Source organism: Carassius carassius, chromosome 25 (assembly GCF_963082965.1).
Source record: "Carassius carassius chromosome 25, fCarCar2.1, whole genome shotgun sequence".
Classification (NCBI taxonomy): domain Eukaryota; kingdom Metazoa; phylum Chordata; class Actinopteri; order Cypriniformes; family Cyprinidae; genus Carassius; species Carassius carassius.
Window position 1 is genome coordinate 15,747,054 of NC_081779.1, and position 23,042 is coordinate 15,770,095.

The 23,042-nt window shown below is 38.4% G+C and overlaps 1 protein-coding gene across 8 annotated transcripts in view; it reads left to right on the forward strand.

Annotated features, from left to right (window-relative positions):
- Positions 1-23,042, forward strand: part of LOC132104292 (adhesion G protein-coupled receptor B2-like) — a 310,415-nt gene that overhangs the window by 249,378 nt on the left and 37,995 nt on the right. For all 8 annotated transcript variants that reach the window (XM_059509655.1, XM_059509657.1, XM_059509661.1 and 5 more), the window contains 6 exons: positions 4,883-4,986; positions 6,599-6,701; positions 8,229-8,379; positions 10,465-10,534; positions 12,155-12,221; positions 17,915-18,000. In XM_059509655.1, coding sequence (XP_059365638.1) covers positions 4,883-4,986; positions 6,599-6,701; positions 8,229-8,379; positions 10,465-10,534; positions 12,155-12,221; positions 17,915-18,000 — 581 coding nt within the window. The remainder of the gene's footprint in view (positions 1-4,882; positions 4,987-6,598; positions 6,702-8,228; positions 8,380-10,464; positions 10,535-12,154; positions 12,222-17,914; positions 18,001-23,042) is intronic.

Below are 23,042 nucleotides of genomic sequence, written 5' to 3' on the forward strand. Positions count from 1 at the left end.
AGAGTGCGGAACTCGATGGAGTAATCCGACACCGACCGACCTCCCTGTTGCAGCAAAGATAATGCCCGCGCCACCTCTGTCCCAAGCGCGGAGCGATCGAACACCTTGCGGAGCTCCTCCGAAAACTCCTTAAATGAACAGCAACACTGATGTTCATTGTCCCACATGGCCATTCCCCATTCTCTCGCTCGTCCGATTAAAAGCGTGATGGTGAATGCCACTCTAGATCGCTCCGTGGGAAAACAGGAGGGCTGGAGTGAAAAAGTCAGTGAACATTGTGACAGAAATGAACGGCATGAGTTGGGCTCACCGGAGTAAGGAGCAGGTGGATTGAGACGAGGTTCTGCATGACGGGAAGCCACGGCCTCTGGTTCGGACAGAGGTTGTACAACAGGAGTCGCGGGAGGAATAATCTGAAGCCGATCAAGCCGTTCAGTGAGCTGGGTCAGTTGCAGTGACAGCTCCGAAAATGCGTGACGTGAAGCGGTGATCTCCTCCTGCTCTCTACCCAGCAGCGTGCCTTGCTGTCTGAGGATACGGAGGACATCGATCTCCTCTGCTGAGTCCATAATGGTCAGTAGATTCTGTCAGGCGCGAAGCGAGAGTACTCAAATGCAGAGGATAAAGTGAAACGGTTTATTTGTACAACCGTGAATCCAAAAATAATCCAATGTGTGAAGACACACACACGAACAAAAACCCAAGTCTAACAACTCCAGAGCCGTCCGTACAGTCACCTGCGGACACAGACTGTGGAGACCACCACTGGTGCAATGCCCAACGGGACGTGGAAAAACGAGACAGAGGTTCTCGTGCATGCGGCCAACGTAAGACTCCTCGTCTAGACGTCCTGAGCAACACAGTGGAAAACAGGTAAGAAAACTGACACACAGTATGGTCACAAAGTCAACACGGAATCTACTGACAACAAGGGACAGACACAGCAGGGAATATAAGGGAAAATGGGAACAAGCGACAGGTGAGAGCAATCAGCTCGTGATCTGCACACACCAGCGCCGATGTATCTGCGCTGATTGCCCAGGTCACGAGCTGCAGACAATGACAGGACACAGACAACAGGGAAGCCGATGAAGCACCCTAAACCGTGACAATCTGAACGTCATAAGACCATATTAATAATAATAATAATAATAAATAATAAATAAAAACCTTTTAGTGGATTGTTGGCCTTCTGGAAAGTATGCTCATGTACTCTACATGTACTAAATACTTGGTAGTGGCTCATTTTCCTTTAATTACTGCCTCAATTCGATGTGGCATGGAGGTGATCAGTTTGTGGCACTGCTGAGGTTGTATGGAAGCCCAGTTTTCTTTGACAGTGGCCTTTAGCTCATCTGCATTTTTCGGTCTATTGTTTCTCTTTTTCCTCTTGATAATACCCCATTCTCTATGGGGTCCAGGCCTGGTAAGTTTGCTGGCCAGTCAAGCAACTTGGGTTATGAGGTTCTCCACCCTTCCTCCAGACTCTAGGACCTTGGTTTCCAAATGAAATAGAAAACTTGCTTGCATCTGAAAAGAGGACTTTGGAGCAATGGCAACAGTCCAGTTCTTCTTCTCCTTAGCCCAGGTAAGATGCCTCTGTCTGCTGTTCAGGAGTGATTTAACAAGATGAATACAACAACTGTAGCCAAATTCCTTGACACGTCTGTGAGTGGTGGCTCTTGATGCCTTGACCACAGCATCAGTCCATTCCTTGTTAAGTTCACTTAAATTCTTGAATCCATTTTGCTTGACAATCCTCATAAGGCTGCAGTTCTCTCTGTTTGTTGTGCATCTTTTTCTTTCTTGTTAAATGTGAGCCAAAATCATCACAATTAAAAGAACCAAAGACTTAAACTAATTCAGTTTGCATTAAATTTATTTAATAAACGAGTTTCACAATTATACTTGAATTACGGAAATATATGAACTTTTCCACGACATTCTAATTTATTTAGATGCACATGTAAATTAATTTAGATTAAATTCATTTATTTACTTTTTTTATGAGTAAACTGTGAAGCATTTTCACGAGTGTTCTCAGACTCGGAACCCCACTGTATGTATAGGATTTATACTGTCTAGTTTGAAAGAATTATCTTGGTGTTCTATACTTAACTCCATTTGTGAGAGTCCTTCTGTTCAGTATGAAGTCCGTAGAGAATGAGATGAACAAACTGACAGAGAGGTTAAGCCTTTAGCTGGACATCACATATGGCTAGATTCTGTCTCAACAAGCCCTAGCTGACCCCTAATACAACTGAAGCTGTGCAGCTTGACAGATCACACAGACTGAAAGGTTGCATGTGTCTCATGTTAAGCTCCTGGTTTTCTGATTTCCTTGTTGTTCCAGCATGTAATATTGCTGTTAAATAACGATTTCTGTGGTATTTTCTTTTGACATCATGTATGCAATCTGTATTCTTCTCCATTCAGATCAGTAAGTTCAGTATGAAAATTCTCTCATCTTTAAATCACCCTCTTGAGGTTACATAATGTTGGTAACTATATGGTTTTGGTTACCCATGACTTTCATGGTATGGGAACAACACACTGAGACATTTCTCAAAATATCTCTTTTATGTTCCACAGAAAGAAAGTCATTCATACAGGTTTGAGACGATGTGATCAAATGTTGATAACATTTTCATTTTTGGGTGAACTGTCCCTTTAACAGCTATGAAAGTACCCAACCTGATGCTGCGTCCCTGATTGCAGGAGATTTTAATAATCCCAACCTGCAGACAGTTCTTTAGAAATATTACCAGCATGCCTCCTGCCCTGAAAGAATGTTCTTGATCACTGCCACACCACTATCGCATATTAACTGCTTGTGCTTCCTATCTTAAGAACCTGACGAGGAAGAATGTGTCCACATGAACACTTGATGCAGGAGCTGATGAAGTGGTGTGGGAACTTTAACTATGCTTGTCAGTTATTCTATGTATAGATAATATTTGCTCTGTTTTATCTTAATCATTATATTTTTATTCTGTAGTTAAAAAATACGCTTTCATAGTTCTCTGTAATAACTTATATATAGAAGTCCATGGAGAATGAGATGAGACCAGCTTAACGTGGTGTATATTTAACTGTACATTTCTGGTGTCCTGATTAAAACACATTCTGAAGCGATTTGTTGTCCTAACTTGAAATATTTCACTGTTAAATAAATATTCTACACATTCAGATCAAGAAAATACATTTTTGAACTAATATTAAGAGCTATGAAAGTACCTTCCCTGATGCTGTGTCCCTGATTGTGGAAGACTTTAATCATGCAACCAGCAGATGGTAGAAAGCTCTACAGATTTCCACTGAATTATTATTATCTCCCAAAAGCAGCACAGAAAATTCAAAAGAGAAGTGTGGATTTATTTTTTGGCCAAGGTATGACCTTTGCAAGGTCATCAGTAGTAATAAATGAGCCACACAAACAATTAACACAGGTTTTCTAATATTTGTGTACCACAGTTTGTGGGGATATCTCCTGTTTGAATCTGATATTATTATTATTATTGTTGTTTTTTCAAAGAAAAATACTGTGACCTGTGTAATGATTACAGACTGATCCACTATAATGATGTGCTGTGAAGAGCTGGTGATGGGGCACATTAACATGGTCTGAGTGATTAGACCCCCTGTAGTTCACATAACAATTTAACATGTCCAGCAAAAAGGCAATTTCTTGGGATCTTCATGCTGCACTGATTCAACAGGAAGGCATTAATGTCAAGATGTTATTGGACTGTATTGATAACAACACCACATTTAACACTGTTATTCCTTTCAGACTGGACAGAAAACTCTTGTTTTTATTTTTTATTTATTTTTTTATTCATTTGATTTTTAAGATTGATGTATTAATGCATTTGCACATTGCACTTGTCCATATAACATTAAATTGAACCCTGAATTGCACATTTATCACATTTATTTTAGTTATAATATGAAGTTACATGGATCTACCCGCAATTCTTGGTGGTAAGACTGAGTAGGAGGGTTAATCCAGAAACATGAGGCATGTGTTCACCCGTAGTAACCCTTCTCACGGCATAGGTGCTTAACAAGCTGTTGCAAAGGGGTTGAAGTGTTCAAGGGCTGATGGGGAAAGAATGCCCAGTTGAAGAAGAGAATCTAGCTTTGACCCAATGAGAAACAGAGAAAATGATCCCAGGAGTATAAGAGAAGATAGGGTATCATGAGGCTATTCAGAAAGAAGACCTTTGGCATTTAGCTTTAACCTGAACACAATGTAATCCTCTCCCTATTACCCCTTTGTACCCCCACCACACACACACACACACACACACTTTTTATCCTTTGCCCAGCCTGCATCTCTTTGTCAAGTGTTTCATATTTTTACATACGTTTCGACATATACATTACACAGTCAAAAAAAATAATTAAAAAGATTGTGGTCAGTACATTTCTCTCTCTCTCTCTCTCTCTCTCTCTCTCTCTCTCTCTCTCTCTCTCTCTCTCTCTAAAGCTCACAGAGGCTGCACTTTTTGTTTAAAAAATAGTAAAAACTGAAATATTGTGAAATATTATTAAAATTTAAAACAACTGTTTTCTGTTTTAGTATTTTTTTAAGATGCCATTTATTCCTGTGATGGCAGTGCTGGATTTTCAGTCTTCAGTGTCACATGATCCTTCAGAAATAATTTATTTATCATATATTTATTTTAAGGTCAAAAGATCATCATCTAATAACATCAGACATCATTTTCTAATAATATACTTTTTTTTTTTTTTTTTGCTTATATATACTATATATTCAAGTCCGTACTGTTTACGGTCATGTGATTCTTTGTTGTGCCATACATATACCATAAACAACCCATTATAATCTTCCTTCTCTCCATTGATCTCTTTCCAGGGTATGGGGCTGTCCAGTATACCGTCTGTGCCCCTCATGGTGGGCTGTGGCATATCCTGTACGGCTCTTCTCATTCTGCTGCTCATCTACGCTGCCTTTTGGAGGTGAGTTCAACAAAACCCTTCACTGACCAACAGCTAGCAACAAAACACAGATCTACAGAGGACCGTTTTTCAATGTACTGTAGCTTCCAGGTTCTGCTGTCCTCTGTTGATAATAGGACATTATGGTGCTATTTTTGTACTATTCCCCTCGTTTACTGCCTGGTGTTCTCACTGGTACACTTACACCTTAAAAGATTCATGTTTCAGACTTTAGCTTCCCATGTGGGCTTGCCTGGGCTGGGATAGAACAGCTGGCATGGGGTAGTTCTAGAGTGGGCCAAAACTGCAATTAGCAATAATTGGGAACAAATGAGTGATGGCGGGAGCCGCCTGTGGCAGGACAGAATTATGCGGAGAGTGCTAGTGAAGGCTAGCATGGTTGCTAACAACTCAGTGTGGCAGATGGCCCAGGTCAGTCACGTGATCATCTTACACCATAGACAGAAAAAGGCCAACACTTAGTCAAGTATTTATCTCCTCAGAAGTATGACAGATGATGCTAGATTTTTTCACATTGTTTATATATTATATGATTAATATAAAATATTTGTCACATGATCCTTCTCAGATCCTTATAATATGCTGATATGGTCCTCATGAAACATTACTTATTGTTATCAATGTTGAAAACAGTTGTGCTGCCTAATACATTTGTGGAAATAAAAATAAAAAAAAGTGACGTGACATTCAGCCAATTATAGGTGACTCATACTCAGAATTTGTGCTCTGCATTTAACCCATCCAAAGTGCGCACACACAGCAGTGAACACAAACAAACCATGAACACACACCCCCGAGCAGTGGGCAGCCATTTATGCTGCGGTGCCCGGGGAGCAGTTGGGGGTTCGGTGCCTTGCTCAAGGACACCTCAGTCATGGTATTGCCGGTCCGAGATTTGAACCCACAACCCTAGGGTTAGGAGTCAAACTCTCTAACCACTAGGCCACGACTTCCCCGCCAGCCCTTGATTTCCAATTCTTTGGTCAGAGTTTTTTGATGAAAAGAAAAGTTTTTGACAGTGCTTAAGTCTTTACTGTCAGTATTGATCAACTTAATGTGTCTTTGCTGAATAAAAGTTATAATCTCTTTACAAAAGAAAAAAGGAAAAAGAAGCATGTTTATGCGTGAAATGTTTTGGTCAAAGAGTGTATTTGTAAATTATTAATATTATATATTACATTGTGTTATACTGTTTTTATATATAATGTGTAATACTGTTTTGCTGTATAATGCAATGAAATTCATTCACTATTCATTCATTTTTGATGAGTTGGTTAAAATGACCCGATACTTCTGAAATTATTTTTACCCCCGTCCCATAATTCCTGAGTAGCAGGTGGGAAAGTATTACCTCTCTCCAAGATTAGTGCATCTGCCACCCCACCAGAGAGCTTATCACAGGCCTGCCGGACACTGTCATTGTCCTGTTGAGCAAATCTGTCCAGAGCCCAAATAGCAGATGAGGACATTTTGCTCACCGGTACTTGTGTGTAAGATGCTGTTTTGGAGTTCATCTGCAGGTCACCTGGGACACATTTTTATGTCATAAACCTGAATAGCAAGCCTTTTGTAAATATAATAATGTCATAATGTAATTTTTCTGATTTTTCAGGTACATTCGTTCAGAGAGGTCCATCATCTTGGTGAACTTCTGCCTGTCCATACTGGCCTCCAATGCGCTGATACTGGTGGGACAGTCCCAAACTCTCAGTAAGGTGAGTATGTGTGCAAATTTGTGTTTCTCTGATGTATATGAGAGAAAGATTTGAGAAAGAGCAACCTTTAGGTTCCCATCCTGTCTTTCATGTTCGGCTCCAATTTGAAGATCATTCTGGGAAAATAAATGTTTTCCTGGCATGGTCTACATAAAATTAGTTAATTTACTAAACATAATAAATATCAATTTTGTGTTTCTGGAAGTAGTCCCTGCTGTTGTTGTTGTTGTTGATAATACTTGTGTCAGTCATATTGAAAAATTAAATATATATTTTTTTAAAAACACCAAACTCAATTTATAAATCTATATAATAATAATATTAATAATATGAATTATTATTATTAATAATAATATAGTTAAAATGCATTTGTGAATTATTTTTTTATTATTATTGTTATCAAATAATTGTATATAATTACTTTTCATTTAATAATAGCCATTTATATTACTGCATTTCAGTTTTCATTATGAAATAATCATAAAACTATTAACTAATAACTAAAATTACACATTGTTTTTCTTTGAATTTAATTCAATTTTAATTCTGTTAAATTCAAATTTCAATTTTAAATCTTCATACAAATTCAGTTTGATTTAAAACATAATAATTGGAATGCAAAATACATTCAATTTAAAGCTGAGTTCTGAATGGCACTTAACCTTGGGTTCCAGACTCCTTAGAGTTAGTAGTCTGTCTGTGGTAAATGTGACTAGTATTTGTTCTCTCTCCAGCCTGTCATGACAATATGTAAGTGGCCACGATAGAATTTGAGAAAGTCAGGCAGGAGCTTGTAGCAGACACATATGTGGAAGGCACTGAAGGGTCAGTTTTGTGTCAGCCGTGACAGACACCTGAGAAATAAGTGCTGCCATTCAAACCCAATCTGTCGCTCAGAGCTACAAAGAAAGCCAAAGACCAGCACAAGAACTGCTGGTAGGACCCCTTCCCCCTCTATCCAGGCTTAATATTTCACTAAATTCTCATATTCGGCATTAGTTTCAGAAAGTACAGATAAGCCTAATTTCAGAAACCATGAATGGTGTGAAATCCCTCTCATTTCCAGGGTCATTTGCTGAGCGGGCCGGTGTTTAGCATTAGAATATGCACCTCATTATTGTATAAAACCTCAGTGAGATACTCTGCTTACTGCTTCTCATTTGCGCTCGCCTGTTATTTAAATCATACTTTTCTTTAATTCCTGCCTGCTATTTTTCCTTATAAACTTTTCAATCTTTAAGTTACCCATTTTCACTTTTTAAGTACGTCTGTCTACAAGAAAAAAAAAACATAGACAGGGTGCGTTTTTAGAGCTCATTTTCACACCACATAGAAACAGTAGATTCTCTCCAGATTGACTTTTGTTAATGTCCGCAGCTCATTCCCACTTCTCCTTATCAATCACTTCATCTCTCTTTCCCTCTTGGCTTCGATAACAATCAGCTGAGAGCCATTTGCACCTCTTTTTCTTCAACATTTCTTACTTCCTATTTCTCTCTATTTCTTTCTTCCCTTTTTTGTCTCTAGGCACTGTGCACTGTGACTGCTGCCTTTTTGCACTTCTTTTTTCTGGCCTCTTTCTGCTGGGTACTGACAGAGGCATGGCAGTCCTACCTGGCTGTGATTGGCAAGATGAGGTCCCGCCTCATTCGCAAGCGTTTCCTGTGCCTGGGCTGGGGTAGGACACCAGCACACACACCACAACTTACCTCCAAGGTCAAAAGCGATGTTATTGTAGTGCTTCAGTTTCAGTTTTTCATCAATATGAGGGATGCAGGAGTATATCATACCAGTTCTTATCAATTCAGTCACATCAGATTGTCTGCAATGTCAGTTTGCTTCAATGGAGCCCAATGACAGACCATAACTATGCCACTGGAGCTCAGTGTTACTTCTGTATTACAAAATGTAGATGTCTGATCGTTGATAAAAAATGCATCGTGTGCTACCATCTTAACACAGGCAGGATCTAAAAGGATATTCAAGGACTTGCAATAGCACACAAACACACTTTTTTTTCACTTATTGATCCAATATCACTTCCATTAATTCATTGCTGCCCTTTGCAGATATTGTAGAATAGCATTGCCTCCCACAGGGAAGTGGTAGTAGATGTGTTTCTAACTAAGATGGCAAAAATGTTGATATCATCATAAGTGTGCTCTTGCTGGTCGTGTACAGTGCATGCTCAGATAGAGGTGAGATTGAGTGATTTCTTCTTTATTCTGTCTTATATCTGTATTTATTTATTTATTTATTTATTTAGCTACCTACCTACCTAAGCCCAAAATGTCATGTGAGTAGACACTTTGTTAGAACTTACAGAAAAGTAAGTAAGAAAAAAAGAAAGAAATTTACCTCAAACTAATAAAAAGACCCTCAAATAATAATAAAAAAAGTCAGAACACACACAAACACACACACAAACACACACACACACACACACACACACACACACACACATATATATATATATATATATATATATAGATATATATATATAGATATACACCATGGCCCCCTGCAGGTTACAGTATGAAACGATCACAGCTGGAATCCAGAGTAAACTTTCTTCACTGTGTGCTGCTCCCTGCAGAGCCACATTTAGATCCCGTTCATCCCCTCCCTTCCCACATCTTCCAATCCTGTTCTCTAAACCGGAGTTTTTCTAATTGCCTTCAATTTCCAGAGTTAATCAGAGCATTGTTAATTACATGAATATTTCAGAGGAGAGCTCATTATGTGTGGACGTGGCACACAGACATAGACATAGAGCGAGAAGAATGGATAGGTCTAATTAGCACATGAGCAAAGCTGGCCTCCCTGACTGTGATGGCAAACACAAAAGGGATGACACCAGAAGGAGAGGCCAGAAAGCCCTCACAGACACAGAGAGGGGAGGGTCCGAGAGGATGAAAGGATTCTACAAAGTAAAGGTCACTGTACATGGCATTGTAATCATGGACTAAGAAGTATACTTTCCTCAGTCCTGAGATGGGAAACCTCATGCTGAAAAGATGCTTAGTTATGAGAGCGTTTTCTGTTGTATATTAAATAGCAAAAAAAAATTATGTATTTATTTATTTTTATTCCTGTAGGGGGGACATCTATATTTATGAAAATACATACATTAATATATATATATATATATACATGTATATACATTATATATACATTATAAATACATTTGAAAGTTGAGACCTGAAGCAAAGCACAGTAATGTGCATTTAATGACATGATACTGTATGACATAAAAGCTTTGGTTCCAGCTAGCATTCACAGTGTTGCTATAAGAGGGTCAAAGTGCTTGCTCTGTGTACTTGCCCTGTGGAGCACTCTTAGAGAAAACAGACAAGAACGTTTACACTGCTACACTTTGGCCTCATAAATAAAGACATATACAGAGACCCACGGGAATTGGTCTCTGCTAAAGTAGCGTGTCTTTGGTCTGGAAGGGCACTGCGCACATGGGGGGAATGATGTACCTGTATGCCATGTGCATTTGTCCATGAAAAGGGCACAAGCTAAAGAAAGTCACCAATGTGAGAGAAGATTACTTCAGCTAACTTCCTCTCTGGCCATTTGCCATTAAATGTTCTAAAAAAAAAATGAATACTTACACATATAAGAATGCAATGCAGATGCAAAAGTGCAAAGAATGTGAAGCAATTTAACATACTTTTTAATTTCAGTGTGTTGAGTTTTTTTATTTTTTTTATTTTTTTATTTTATTTTTTTTTTCATCATAAGCTTTATCTTGCAGGTCTTCCAGCTCTTGTGGTCGCTGTATCTGTGGGTTTTACCCGGGCCAGAGGTTATGGCACACCAAGTTAGTAAGTATCATTGATGCAGCACAGTCTCACAAGGAAAACATTCATAATATTAATTAGAAATTTTGTATGATCACAGAGTACTCTGTGTCTAATGTTATAACACATGCTGTATAATGCAACACATAAGCAGTAAACACACTTACCTGGTCTTTCCAAACTACATTACTTTCCAGAAAATAAGTTGCACCTGACTATAAGTTGCACTGGGTTAGTGCTGCATTCTCCAAAAGTTACATTTATCATTCTACAAGTTACAGATATTCTAACCACTTAATGTAAATCCCCTTAATACAACACAAATGTTTAAATCTACAGTATTCAGAACAGAACAAGCATTAAATACCATATATAAATATGGTAAATATGGTAACATGGCATTCATTATACACAATTAGTATAAATGGCAAGCCTAAACATTTAAAGTGGAACTGAAACTACCAGCATGTGGAAAATGCACATTTAAGATGATTGATCTTTTATATATATATATATATATATATATATATATATATATACACACACATTCATACATACACACATTTTTCATCCCAATCAATGTTTGAAAATAGCCAAGGTTTTACCAACTGATACGATGCCTAGATTTTTTGCATCTTTAGAGCTACATTGTGATGCACATTTTTCATGAGTGTGCATTGCCTGATGTTGACCTTTTACATTGGAAGTAATTCTTCAACAAGTATCTTGAGACAGAGAGTCCTCAGAGAGTCCTGTTCTTCCTCTATTGCTGGCTATGGATTTACTCAATGTGGTGGTCCTTTTCTGCTGCTCTGCATATAATGGTTTCTGTCTTCACTGCACTGCTAAGGAATTGATTTCAGCCAGGGAGCTGCCTGACTAATCGGAGACAAAAGTTGAAAACAGTGGTGGACCTTGAGATCTTTAATTGGATATGTCTGACACATGGATTCCCCTCAAACCAAAGGACAGATTTTGGAAAGAGTGGAAGAATTCAGTGGCCTCAGATAACCTCACCGCCGGGCTCAACGACAGCCTGCTTACTACACAGTCACCCTTCTCTACAGTCTTCCACATACGAATACATGATTGAGTGCATATGTCTGTGATCCTTTCACAGTGGACATTTCACAAGGATGTCAGAATACAAATGAAATTGAAATCTGTTTGATTGCATTTGACCAGAACATTAGCAAATGTTGAAACGTCTCCATTAAAATCTGGATTAATAATGCTCCTCTATAAAGTATGACCTTCCAGCTTTTGCAGAGCTGTTTATGTAGAACTTTACCAGGCACTATCTTTATCTGTCTATTAGCTATGAAGTTTTTATTCGATCTCTGCAATGAAAGCACTTTAACAATATGGTATTTCTAAAAACAAAGTAGTAAGATGGAGAGGTTGTTTCTGAGATATCCTTTTCAGTTTCTTAATTTGGGGAATACATTTGGTTAGAATCTAAGCTTAATTTGTTCTTCTACTTTCCCTTAATCTTTATTTGTGTGAAGAAATATGATTAAAAGTTAATGGAAACTACAACTTTCTCGACAACCCCCCTTTTTTGTCTGAAGCTAACAATGTGTCAACTTTCTCTCTTGATTTGCAGTGTTTATATTTCACTTTATCTCTTTCTCTCCATTTCAGTTGTTGGTTGTCTCTGGAAGGAGGGTTGCTCTATGCTTTTGTCGGTCCTGCTGCTGTCATTGTACTGGTAGGTCTCCGACTTGCATTTTCATTGGTTAGATTTAGCCAACATGAGCTCCGCCCACTTTAAAATGCATTTTAAATATATCAAGCCGGCAGTCAAAGAGAATTTTCACTAATGAGATTAGAGTTGAGGCCGGTCTCATTTCAAATGTGTGTATTTTTCATCAGTGTAAAACGCATGAGTGAACTTGATGAGCTTATTAGCCCAAAGCAACCAAAGTGTGTGTGTGTGTGTTCATCATCCACAGCCCCAGGCTCAGGTGCTGTGTGTTTTCTGTGAGATGTTTGCATTGTTTTTCATGGTCAGATGTGATTTGTGTTGTTTGTTCCTTGGTGGTTCTGTGAAGCGGCCCACTCAAACAAATGACTGCAAATGAGATTTGGGCATCTGGAGATGCTGTCTCCCTCCTTGGAGAGAAAAAATCTAATTAATGGGAAAATAATTAATCTTGCTTCTAGCAAATAGTAAAACTGAGGCCCATTGTCTAAGCAAGCACCTCGCATGATCAGAAAACGAGTGGCACTGGTAAACATGTTAGACTTGGTAGGTTCTATATGCTCTTGGAGCATACTGAACAGACTGACTGTTAATTTAATGCAGGGGTTTTCAACAGGGGGTCTGTTGTGGGTCCAGCCAATTATTGTTTAACCCTTGTGGATTGTTCAAATTCACCACCCTTTCGAGTTGTTCGGGATGAAAACATCCACTGAATTAAACTGCTGTAAAAATGTATCAGATTCATATTTTTTTGCATAAATCTGTTAATCAACCTCAGTCCTGATCAAAACTACCAAATGTTTTTAAAAAAATCCAAGATTTTAACTCTTTAATTGCCAAGTTCATAAATGATGTCACTGATTTGGGGAAAAAAACCACACAAAATGACTTATTTTCAATATAAAAGTAATTGTGGCTGGATTTTTTTTTTTTACTTTTTATAACAGTCTTGGGCATGTCAAAGTATAGTAGCAACATTGGCTTTGATGCATTTTTAATTTTTGTGCAACATTAGATTTAATTTTTTTTCTCCCTAATTAGTTGTTGGTGGCTGTTTTTGCCCCATTGACTTCCATTATAACGACATTTTTTGATTGCAAAGCCATGACACCATGTAATCATGCATTCTTGATTGTTTGTGGTTTTCCCTTTTGGGAAGAGGTAAAATTTGTTAATTTTACAGTTGATCACTAGGTGGGACCATTAACCCTTTAGATAGGCCTGTGCAAAAAAAGGCTTAGTTTCTGGCTTGTATATGGAGTTATATGGAGTATAACAGCAAATTATAGTGTTTGTGTGTGTGTGAGATTCTTGATTGTTGGTGGTTTTCCCTGTTGGGAAGAGGTAACATTTGTTATTTTTACAGTTGATCACTAGGTGGGACCATTAACCATTTAGATAGGCCTGTGCAAAAAAAGCTTAGTTTCTGACTTGTATATGAAGCTATATGGAGTATAACAGCATATTATATTGAGTGTGAATGTGTGTGTGTGTGAGAAAGAGAGAGAGAGTGTGTGTGAGAGAGACCTTTGTGCACTTACCTTAATGTATTTCAGAAAATCACAATGTACACCTCAGCTCTTAGAACTACATGGAGTAAATAAAAGTGTATTTATGCACCTGCTGCCTTTTAATGGTGGTGAAAGTATTCGGTTGTTAAGTGATGACGTAAGAAGTGCTGTTTCCGGGTCCAGGCCTCAACTCGCTTCACTTGAGAATATGACCTCAGCAGCCGTTTATGAGCACTGTTTATTCATATTGATAATTTAAGTTAAATGCTTTCAAACTTACGATATAAACTACAGTCTCCGTGCTCACAGCGTCCCAAACACAAATAATTTTTAGATATTTTTTTATATTTATATTTTCATTGTCTGGCTATCTGGTACTTCGGTATGGAGTTAAAGGTTAATATTATAACTTTTTCGCTAGTATTCTATCACATTGTGAGTTTATATTAGCACCTTTTGTTGTTTTCTCATGGTAACTGATAGAGCGTTTGGACACGGAAGCGCTGCTACGTGATGTCAGACTTAATAAGCGAATAGACTAAACAAAAGCAAAGTACGTGGATTTAAACACTTGCATGCCATCGTCCTGGATATTTAATGGTGAGAAGAGCAGCAAGCAACACGAGAAAGGGCTTGACTTGTACCAAAGTTTTAGAAATGATTATGTAGCGTGACCCCTCCAGCGAGCTGCAGCTTATTTGAAGTTGGTATTGCATTTTGGTTCATAATACATTATGTTCATAAATTTGATGCGAAGTAGATTTTTTTACAGGATTTTAAGGTTTTAAACTGGCTTTACCATCAAGAAAAGAGGAGCATTTCACTTATAGGCCATCTGTACTTTTCACCATCAAAAGGAAGCATAAACATAAAGGTGCAGAAAGGTGCATAAACACACTTCTTTTTTTATTGTTTACTCCATGTAGTTCTGAGAGCATGAGGTGCATATTATGATTTTTTCAAATACTGTACATCAAGGTAAGTGCACAAAGGTCTCTCTCACACCCTCTCTTTCTCTCTCTCTCTCTATCACACACACACACTATAATTTGCTATTATACTCCATATAACTCCATACAAGCCAGAAACTATGCCTTTTCTTGCACAGGCCTATCTAAAGGGTTAATGGTCCCACCTAGTGATCAACTGTAAAAAATAACAAATGTTACCTCTTCCCAACAGGAAAAACCTCCAACAATCAAGAATCTCCCACACACACAAACACTATAATTTGCTGTTATACTCCATATAACTCCATATACAAGCCAGAAACCAAGCCTTTTTTTGCACAGGCCTATTTAAAGGGTTAATGGTCCCACCTAGTGATCAACTGTAAAACTACATTTTTTTACCTCTTCCCAAAAGTGAAAACCACAAACAATCAAGAATGCATTATTGGATTATATGGTGTCATGGCTTTGCAATCAAAAAATGCCGTTATAATGGAAGTCAATGGGGCAAAAACAGCCACCAACAACTAATTAGGGAGAAAAAATTTAAATCTAATGCTGCACAAAAACTTACGATGCATCAAAGCCAATGTTGCTACTAATCTTTGACATGCCCAAGACTGTGATAAAAGGTAAAAAAAAAAATCCAGTCCACAATCACTTTTTATATTGAAAATATGTAATTTTGTGTGTTTTTTTCCCCAAATCAGTGACATCATCTATGAACTTGGTAATTAAAAAGTTAAAATCTTGGAATTTTTTTAAAAATTTGGTCGTTTTGATCAGGACTGAGGTTGATTAATAGATTTATGCAAAAAAAATAGAAAAAAATATTTATCTGATACATGTTTACAGCAGTTTAATTTAGTGGATGTTTTCATCCACGAACATCCCGAAAGGGTAGTGAATTTGCCCACAGTGTACCGTTGAGTTTTTGAAAAATTTCAAAGCATTTTCCCAAAATATGGGTCAAAATAAGATTTGTCACCAAAAATCATTCCATTAGCTCAAACACAAAGAAAGTTGTGGCCAAAATAAGACTCAACTTTACCCCCTAGTGGACGAAAACGTCCCCAACAACCCACAAGGGTTAATCTCAACTATTTTTTTGGGTAATGCTCAGATAAAACATTAGCAACATAAACTAACAATGCATAATACTTTAAAGTGTTTATTCATTTTATTCAAAATACGGATACATATTTAACAATACAAATTAAACAATGTATTATGAGCAAAATGGACTACCATTCAAAAGTTTGGGGTCAGTATGATATAGATTCTTCTTGAGCACAAAATATTAGTATTGTATCTGAATGATAAAATGACACTGAAGATTGAAAAAGTCTGCTTAAAAGTCAGCTTTATATCAGAGAAAATAAAATTACATTTTAAAATATATTCAAATAGAAAACGTTTAATAATATTATGTATACTTAATAATAATACTTAATAATATAATGTTTTAACTGTATTTTGATTTAAAAAATTGCAGCCTTGGAAAGCATAAGAGACTATATATAAAATCTCAACAACCACAAACATTTGAACAATAAAGTATGTATAAATTATTTTGGATTTATAATATACATATTTGTAAATTAACATTAATTTGGAATAATAAATGCTGTAAACATTTTGCTCACTGTTAGATTATGATACCTAATGCATTAAATAATGGTAATGAAATAACTGTCTCCTCTTACATTAAAATATATTGAGTAATACATATTATTGTACTTGTATATGACATCATATACATTTTCTTTTAATGTATAATAACAACATAGTGCTAAGCACATATTAGGTTTAAAATCCAACACTAATATATAATACACAATGTTATACCAAGTGTTCATTTCTTTGAAATAAATTGAAGATCCCTACTTTAACAAAGTTGAATGCAGCTGCCAAAGTCACAGTCTATGTGTTGGTGGTGTAGTGCAGTCAAATGTCACTTAACAGGAAGATTGTCAGTCTTGTAACCTATAACCATATGCCCTCCTGTTGTAATACAAGAGAATCAATATAGTCTTGGCTCAGATCCTGTGTGTTTCAAAGGTACAGGAGTGTGTGTGTGTGTGTGTGTGTGTGTGTGTGTGTGTGTGTGTGTGTGTGTGTGCACGTGTGTGTGTGTGTGTGTGTGTGTGTGTGTGTGGTCTTTCCATGGCCTTTGTCTAAGCTCCTCTTCAGTGCTCTGTGTGTCCAGTGAGCAGCTGGCTGGAGTTAACTGGACAGCAATCCTCTGAGAGAGAGAGAGAGTGGGTGAGAGACATGAGGGCATTACTGTTCCTTCATGATCCCACCTGCTCATTTGTTTCCAGACTTAAATCCACACCACCTGTCACAGGCTGTTAGCGAGTCACTGCAGAGTTAAAGCTCACCTCACAACACTGCTTTATTGTCCCACTACCCAAATTGTATTTATACAGAAATTATGGCCAGAAGAATAAATTATTTTCTTCCACTTAGATGCTGCAGTTCAAATGAAGTATCTATCTATCTATCTATCTATCTATCTATCTATCTATCTATCTATCTATCTATCTATCTATCTATCTATCTATCTATCTATCTATCTATCTATCTATCTATCTATCTGTCTGTCTGTCTGTCTGTCTCTCTGTCTGTCTGTCTGTCTGTCTGTCTGTCTGTCTGTCTGTCTGTCTGTCTGTCTGTCGGTCGGTCTGTCTGTCTATCTATTTCTGTCTGTCTGTCTGTTTTATCATTATAGTGTTCTATCATTCTATCTGTCTATCATTTTATATATCTGTCTCTGTCTATCTGCTTATTGTTCTGTCGATTTATCGTATCTGTCTATCTATCTATCTATAATTCAGAAAGTCCATAAATCTAATCACTATAAGGTTTTTTTTTTTTTTGTTTGTTTTTTTTTTACTTTTGTCTAGTATTTTAAACTTGACAAAATGGTATTTTTTTTCTAGTTTAAAGTATAGTCATATGAATTTCTATCAATTTAAATTATATTTCATGACATTGAGATTCGAATTGCAATTCTGCATGTAGTTTGCTACTTAAATCCAAATGTAATTAGAGAGTTGAATTGGAACTTAAAAGACATCCTTCTGTTCTGAATGGACTTCACCACAGAAAATATGATGGATACAAATACAGGCTAAATAAGACCCTGACTTGAAATAGCCAGAATAATCTAAAATCAAAAAACAAAACAAACAAACAAAAAACAAATATCAAACCCTATATCTCTTTGCTGCAGGTGAACATGCTGATTGGAATAGTGGTCTTCAACAAGCTCATGTCTAGAGATGGCATCTCAGACAAGTCCAAAAAGCAGAGAGCAGGGTAAGTAAGTGATGTCAAAGTGATGGCTATGTGATACCCATCTATTTCTGGATTTGCACCAAGTCACTCATTTACCACTAGCCTGTTGATGGTTTTAAAATATTCTGTCAAATATGTGTATGGGCGAAGTAAATTACTCCCTCCCTCCCTCTCTCTCTCTCTCTCTCTCTCTCACTCTTTCTGACACACACACACCCACACACATGCCCACTAAAAGTTGAAAAACATCAGACTGAAAGCCAAGATATGACAGCTTCATTAATAGACTTGTATTGATTTGCTGGCCTGCTAACCTCAGGCTTGTCTTCTGATAGCTCTGTCATTAGCTAAGTGTATATTCATTGTTCATGTAACTGCACATGCTGACAGGATCAAGGAGCCCTTGTGTTTTTAAAACGCTTGTTCTGTTTTGCCTTTGTTTGATTGGACACAAAGCATAGTGATCCATTAAACACTTGTGTTAATGAGTGGGCTGCCACATCCCTCACCTAAAATGAAAGGCTAAATCGCACTGAGAGATTGAATATTCCCATTCCGCTCCATGAATCTGCTACCTGGGTTCTCAAAGCCGTCTTTAATTAAACTAACGCTGCATCTGAAATCCCCATTTTTAGGCAAAGATAAGTGCACTATATTGTTTAAAATGAGCTCAGGGTTCAACTGCTGTTAAGCTCATTGCGATACATGAACGTGTGTTTGCCAGTACTATACTAACTGCATGAGAACAGCCTTAATGCTCACAATGCAACTGAATCAGTGATTCTAATAGCTACAGATAGCCTCTCTTCATTGTAACCTGAACGTAAGCTGTAAAAATGCCATTTAGATATGTGGCATTGCCTTGGTGGACCACCATACCGATGTCTTGACAGGAAAGTGTGGGTCTTACTAATTGAATGAGGAGCTAATCAGAGATCTGAGCTAATCCAATAACCATATATTTGTAATCCCTCCAGGCAAGAGTACATTCTGCAATCTTGCCCTAATTGATTTGTCTTTTTTTCCACTTTTCTTTTCCTGTAATATTTATGTACAAGGGAGGATCAATGCATACTGGGAGCTGCATGGCTAACGATGAAATTTTCAGATATATATATTTTTTTATATATTTTTTTTAATGTCTCAGCATTTAAATTCTATCTGACTCCTTTCCATATTCACACACTCTCTCATGATGTCATTCACATTACATATACAGTTCTGTTTTTTCGTTGCAATCATTTTTAGTACAGCAAACATCGTTTTTATCACTCATATTTGTGCTTTTGGAGTTTGCTGTCTGTCCCTAATCTCAGGTGCTCCATTTTGCCACACAACTCTTTGTGCTGTGTGCATAAATTATATCTCAAAATATGCGACTAATTGAGAGGAGGCACTATTAGTTTTCAAAGCAACCTGAATGCACCTGGCAGGTGATAAAATAGACCTCAAGGAGGGACCCAAGCCATATCTAGAGGCTGCAGTATCAGATAATTGGAAGTGGGCCAGTAAGCAACCGCATAGCAATGCATTAAAACCACTCAGAAACCTTAGCAACCACATAGCAATGCTCTAGCAACCAGCCTCAACACTCTAGGATCTTAGTGTCAGTTGTTACACAGGCAAGCATTAGTCATGTTTCCACAGAAGGTATTACCAGCCATTTTTTATTATTGTGATGGACATATTTCCTAAACAGTTAAATACATAACTAAATTTAGGATCATGCTTTCAGTGTTTTAAGGTTGTCTGTGTAAATGGCACACAAGTCCATGGTTGTAATAAGCTGCTTCTGCTCTTCGTTGCTGACCCTGAGTGCCCCTCATTTCCACATTTCTGATGTTTAGAGCATTTTCTCCAAGTCTGTGACATGAGGATGCCTTTTGTTTCCTTTACAATTTCAATCAGCATCTCATATTAAACACTAAATTCAAAGCACTATAATTTAAACAAAATTATTTTGTTTTACAAAGGCTAAAGGCTTCGTGGGAAGTCGTGGCCTAATGGTTAGAGAGTCGGACTCCCAATCGAAAGGTTGTGAGTTCGAGTCCCGGGCCGGCAGGAATTGTGGGTGGGGGGAGTGCATGTACAGTTCTCTCTCCACCTTCAATAACATGACTTAGGTGCCCTTGAGCAAGGCATCGAACCCCCAACTGCTCCCCGGGCGCCGCAGCATAAATGGCTGCCCACTGCTCCGGGTGTGTGCTCACAGTGTGTGTGTGTGTGTGTGTGTTCACTGCTCTGTGTGTGTGCACTTTGGATGGGTTAAACGCAGAGCACAAATTCCGAGTATGGGTCACCATACTTGGCTGAATGTCACTTCACTTTTTTTTTTTAAAAGCAGCTGTATGTACAGTAGTTTTGTAGTTTTTTTTTTTGGTGCCCCCCACATTTAAGTGAGTTGAATTGAGTCGTAAATATATCACTCATAATTACAGTGGGTAGCTATCATAAAGCAATCTGACCTTTTCGCAGAAATTTGTAACCACTCACCAAACTTATTTATTCTCATAAACAGACATTTGCCGAGAGCGTGGGAAAGCAGAAACTCAAGCCATTTGCTTTATTAGATCTCAGTATCAGAATGATTTTGAAACTGATATTTCAAAGTTAAAAAAACATACATACAGTTGCTTTAATAATGCATGATCACCACATTTTTTTTAAATAATCTTTTTTCATCAGTACTCCAATCTTCAGTGTTTTATGGTCCCTCAGAAGTCATTCTAATATGCTGATTTGCTGCTCAAGAAACATTTATCATTATCAGTGTTATAATCAATGTTGTGCTGCTTAAAGTTTTTGTGGTTTTGTGGAGTGTCTATATATATATATATATATATATATATATATATATATATATATATATATATACAGGAAGCAAAACTGCATACAAATTTACTGAGACATCATGATTTTAGGAGAATGTGTTATGAATACTTTATAATTTGTCATTTTCCGTTTAATTTGGTTTTAGTATAAATCTCACTTAATTTAAACTTTATTTATTTTTTTTCACTTAAAGTTTAATCCATCAGAACATGACAAAATACATTTGTATTCACATATTCATACATACTGTACATATTTTTTTCATGATAGAAAATGTATTCACTTTCTTCCTTTTTTTTTTCTTTTTTTTGTGTGCAACTTTTACATCCAAGGCTCTTATTTATGAAGCCTGAAAAGGGGTTAATTAAAAACGTCTAAGTTACGTATGTAACCCTGGTTCCTCGAAGGAACGAGATGCTGCGTCGAGAATGAATGGGGAATTAGTCCAGCGTGACGTCTCTGAATAACGTGTATAATCAGTCCAATGGAAGGGCGAGACGTCATAGGCGGGTGACGTCAGAGACCAGGAAGCATAAAAGCATGAGCGGCGAAGCCGGTAATCAGCCTCAAAGGATGAAGCAAGCGCCGGCCAGAGATGCCGGAAGTGTGGCACTGCGACGCAGCGTCTCGTTCCTTCGAGGAACCAGGGTTACATACGTAACCTTAGACGTTCCTCTTCAGGAACTCAAGCTGCGTCGAGAATGAATGGGGAACGAGAATGCCCATGCCGCCAGACTTTCAAATCTCTGCCTAGTGTGGAAAAGTACAGCTAAAGCAAGAGAAGGAGAAGGAGAAGGAGCCTGACAGAAATCGGGGACAACCCGTCCGATGGCCAAACTTCAGAAGGAGTGAGTCTTGACCCCCAGGAGAGGGGAGATCAGAGGACTTGAGGCTTAGTATAGCAACCTGATCACCGCTTAGCATAGCTTCTTCTGGCCGGAGGCCTCAGCCTCAGCGCACCATGGAGGAAACATGTAACCAGAGGGTTTCTTCCCACTGACTGGCCACAGAGAGGGGCGCGGTAGGCCACCATGGCCGCCACGTAGACCTTCATGGTGGAGTGGGTCAACCCTGCGGAGAGCCTGCAGGAACTCCAGCACTGTACCATCCAGGCAGTTAACTGGGTCGAGCTGGCGTTCTCCGCACCAAGAAGTGAAAAGCTTCCACTTCAAGGCATACAGTTTCCTCATTGAGGGAGCTCTGGATTGGAGAACGGTCTTACAACCTCGGTTGAGAGACCAGAAGCTAAGAGTTGTGCCTCCTCAGAGACAACACCTACAGCCTCTAAGCTCCATGCGGGGGCGCACCCTCCGCCTGCGAGAGGAGATCTCTCCTGAAGGGAACCTCCCATGGAGTGCCGTCAAAAAGAGAAATTAGGCCCAGGAACCATACCCAGCCCATCCAGAATGGGGCTACTAACAGTAGCCGGACTCTGTCCCGGCGCACTCTCTCCAGAACTCCCGAGAGCAGAGCAATCGGGGGAAAATGTACAGATGAAGCCTTGGCCATGTCTGTACCATGCCGTCCCCAGTGGAGCTGGATGAGTCAGAGGAAGCCAGAGGGGACAGTACGATGTCTCTAGAGTCGCAACAGATCCACCCGAGTCTGGCCAACCTCTCCAACTCAACTCAACAGGATGTCTGCTCCCATATTAAGATGCCAAGGAATGTAAACTGCTCTGAGCCAGAGGAATTCGTCCTGGGCCCACACAAGGGTCTGGTACGCTAGTTGTATAAACGGTGTGAGTGCAGACCTCCTTGGTGGTGGATATATATATATATATATATATATATATATATATATATATATATATATATATATATGTCTCATGCTTTTATGCTTCCTGGTCTCTGACGTCACCCGCCTATGACGTCTCGCCCTTCCATTGGACTGATTATACACGTTATTCAGAGATGCCACACTGGATGCATTCCCCATTCGTTCTCGACGCAGCTCGAGTTCCTGAAGAGGAACTGAACTTCATGGTTAATGACCTGAGAGAGACCAACCTGGGCATGCTAATCTGCTTTCTAACAATGCTTACACAAATCAGGGGGTCACGGGCAATATCAGGTGTGTTTGTGTGTGACGACAGCGAGAAACTATCCTTCTCTCTGCAGCAGCTTTTTCTGTTTTCACACACAAATACTCCTATGATACACACACACTTCAGTGAGCAGCTGAAGCAGGTTAGTCTTTGCAGCTCCCAACTGCCTCATCTGCTGATTGTT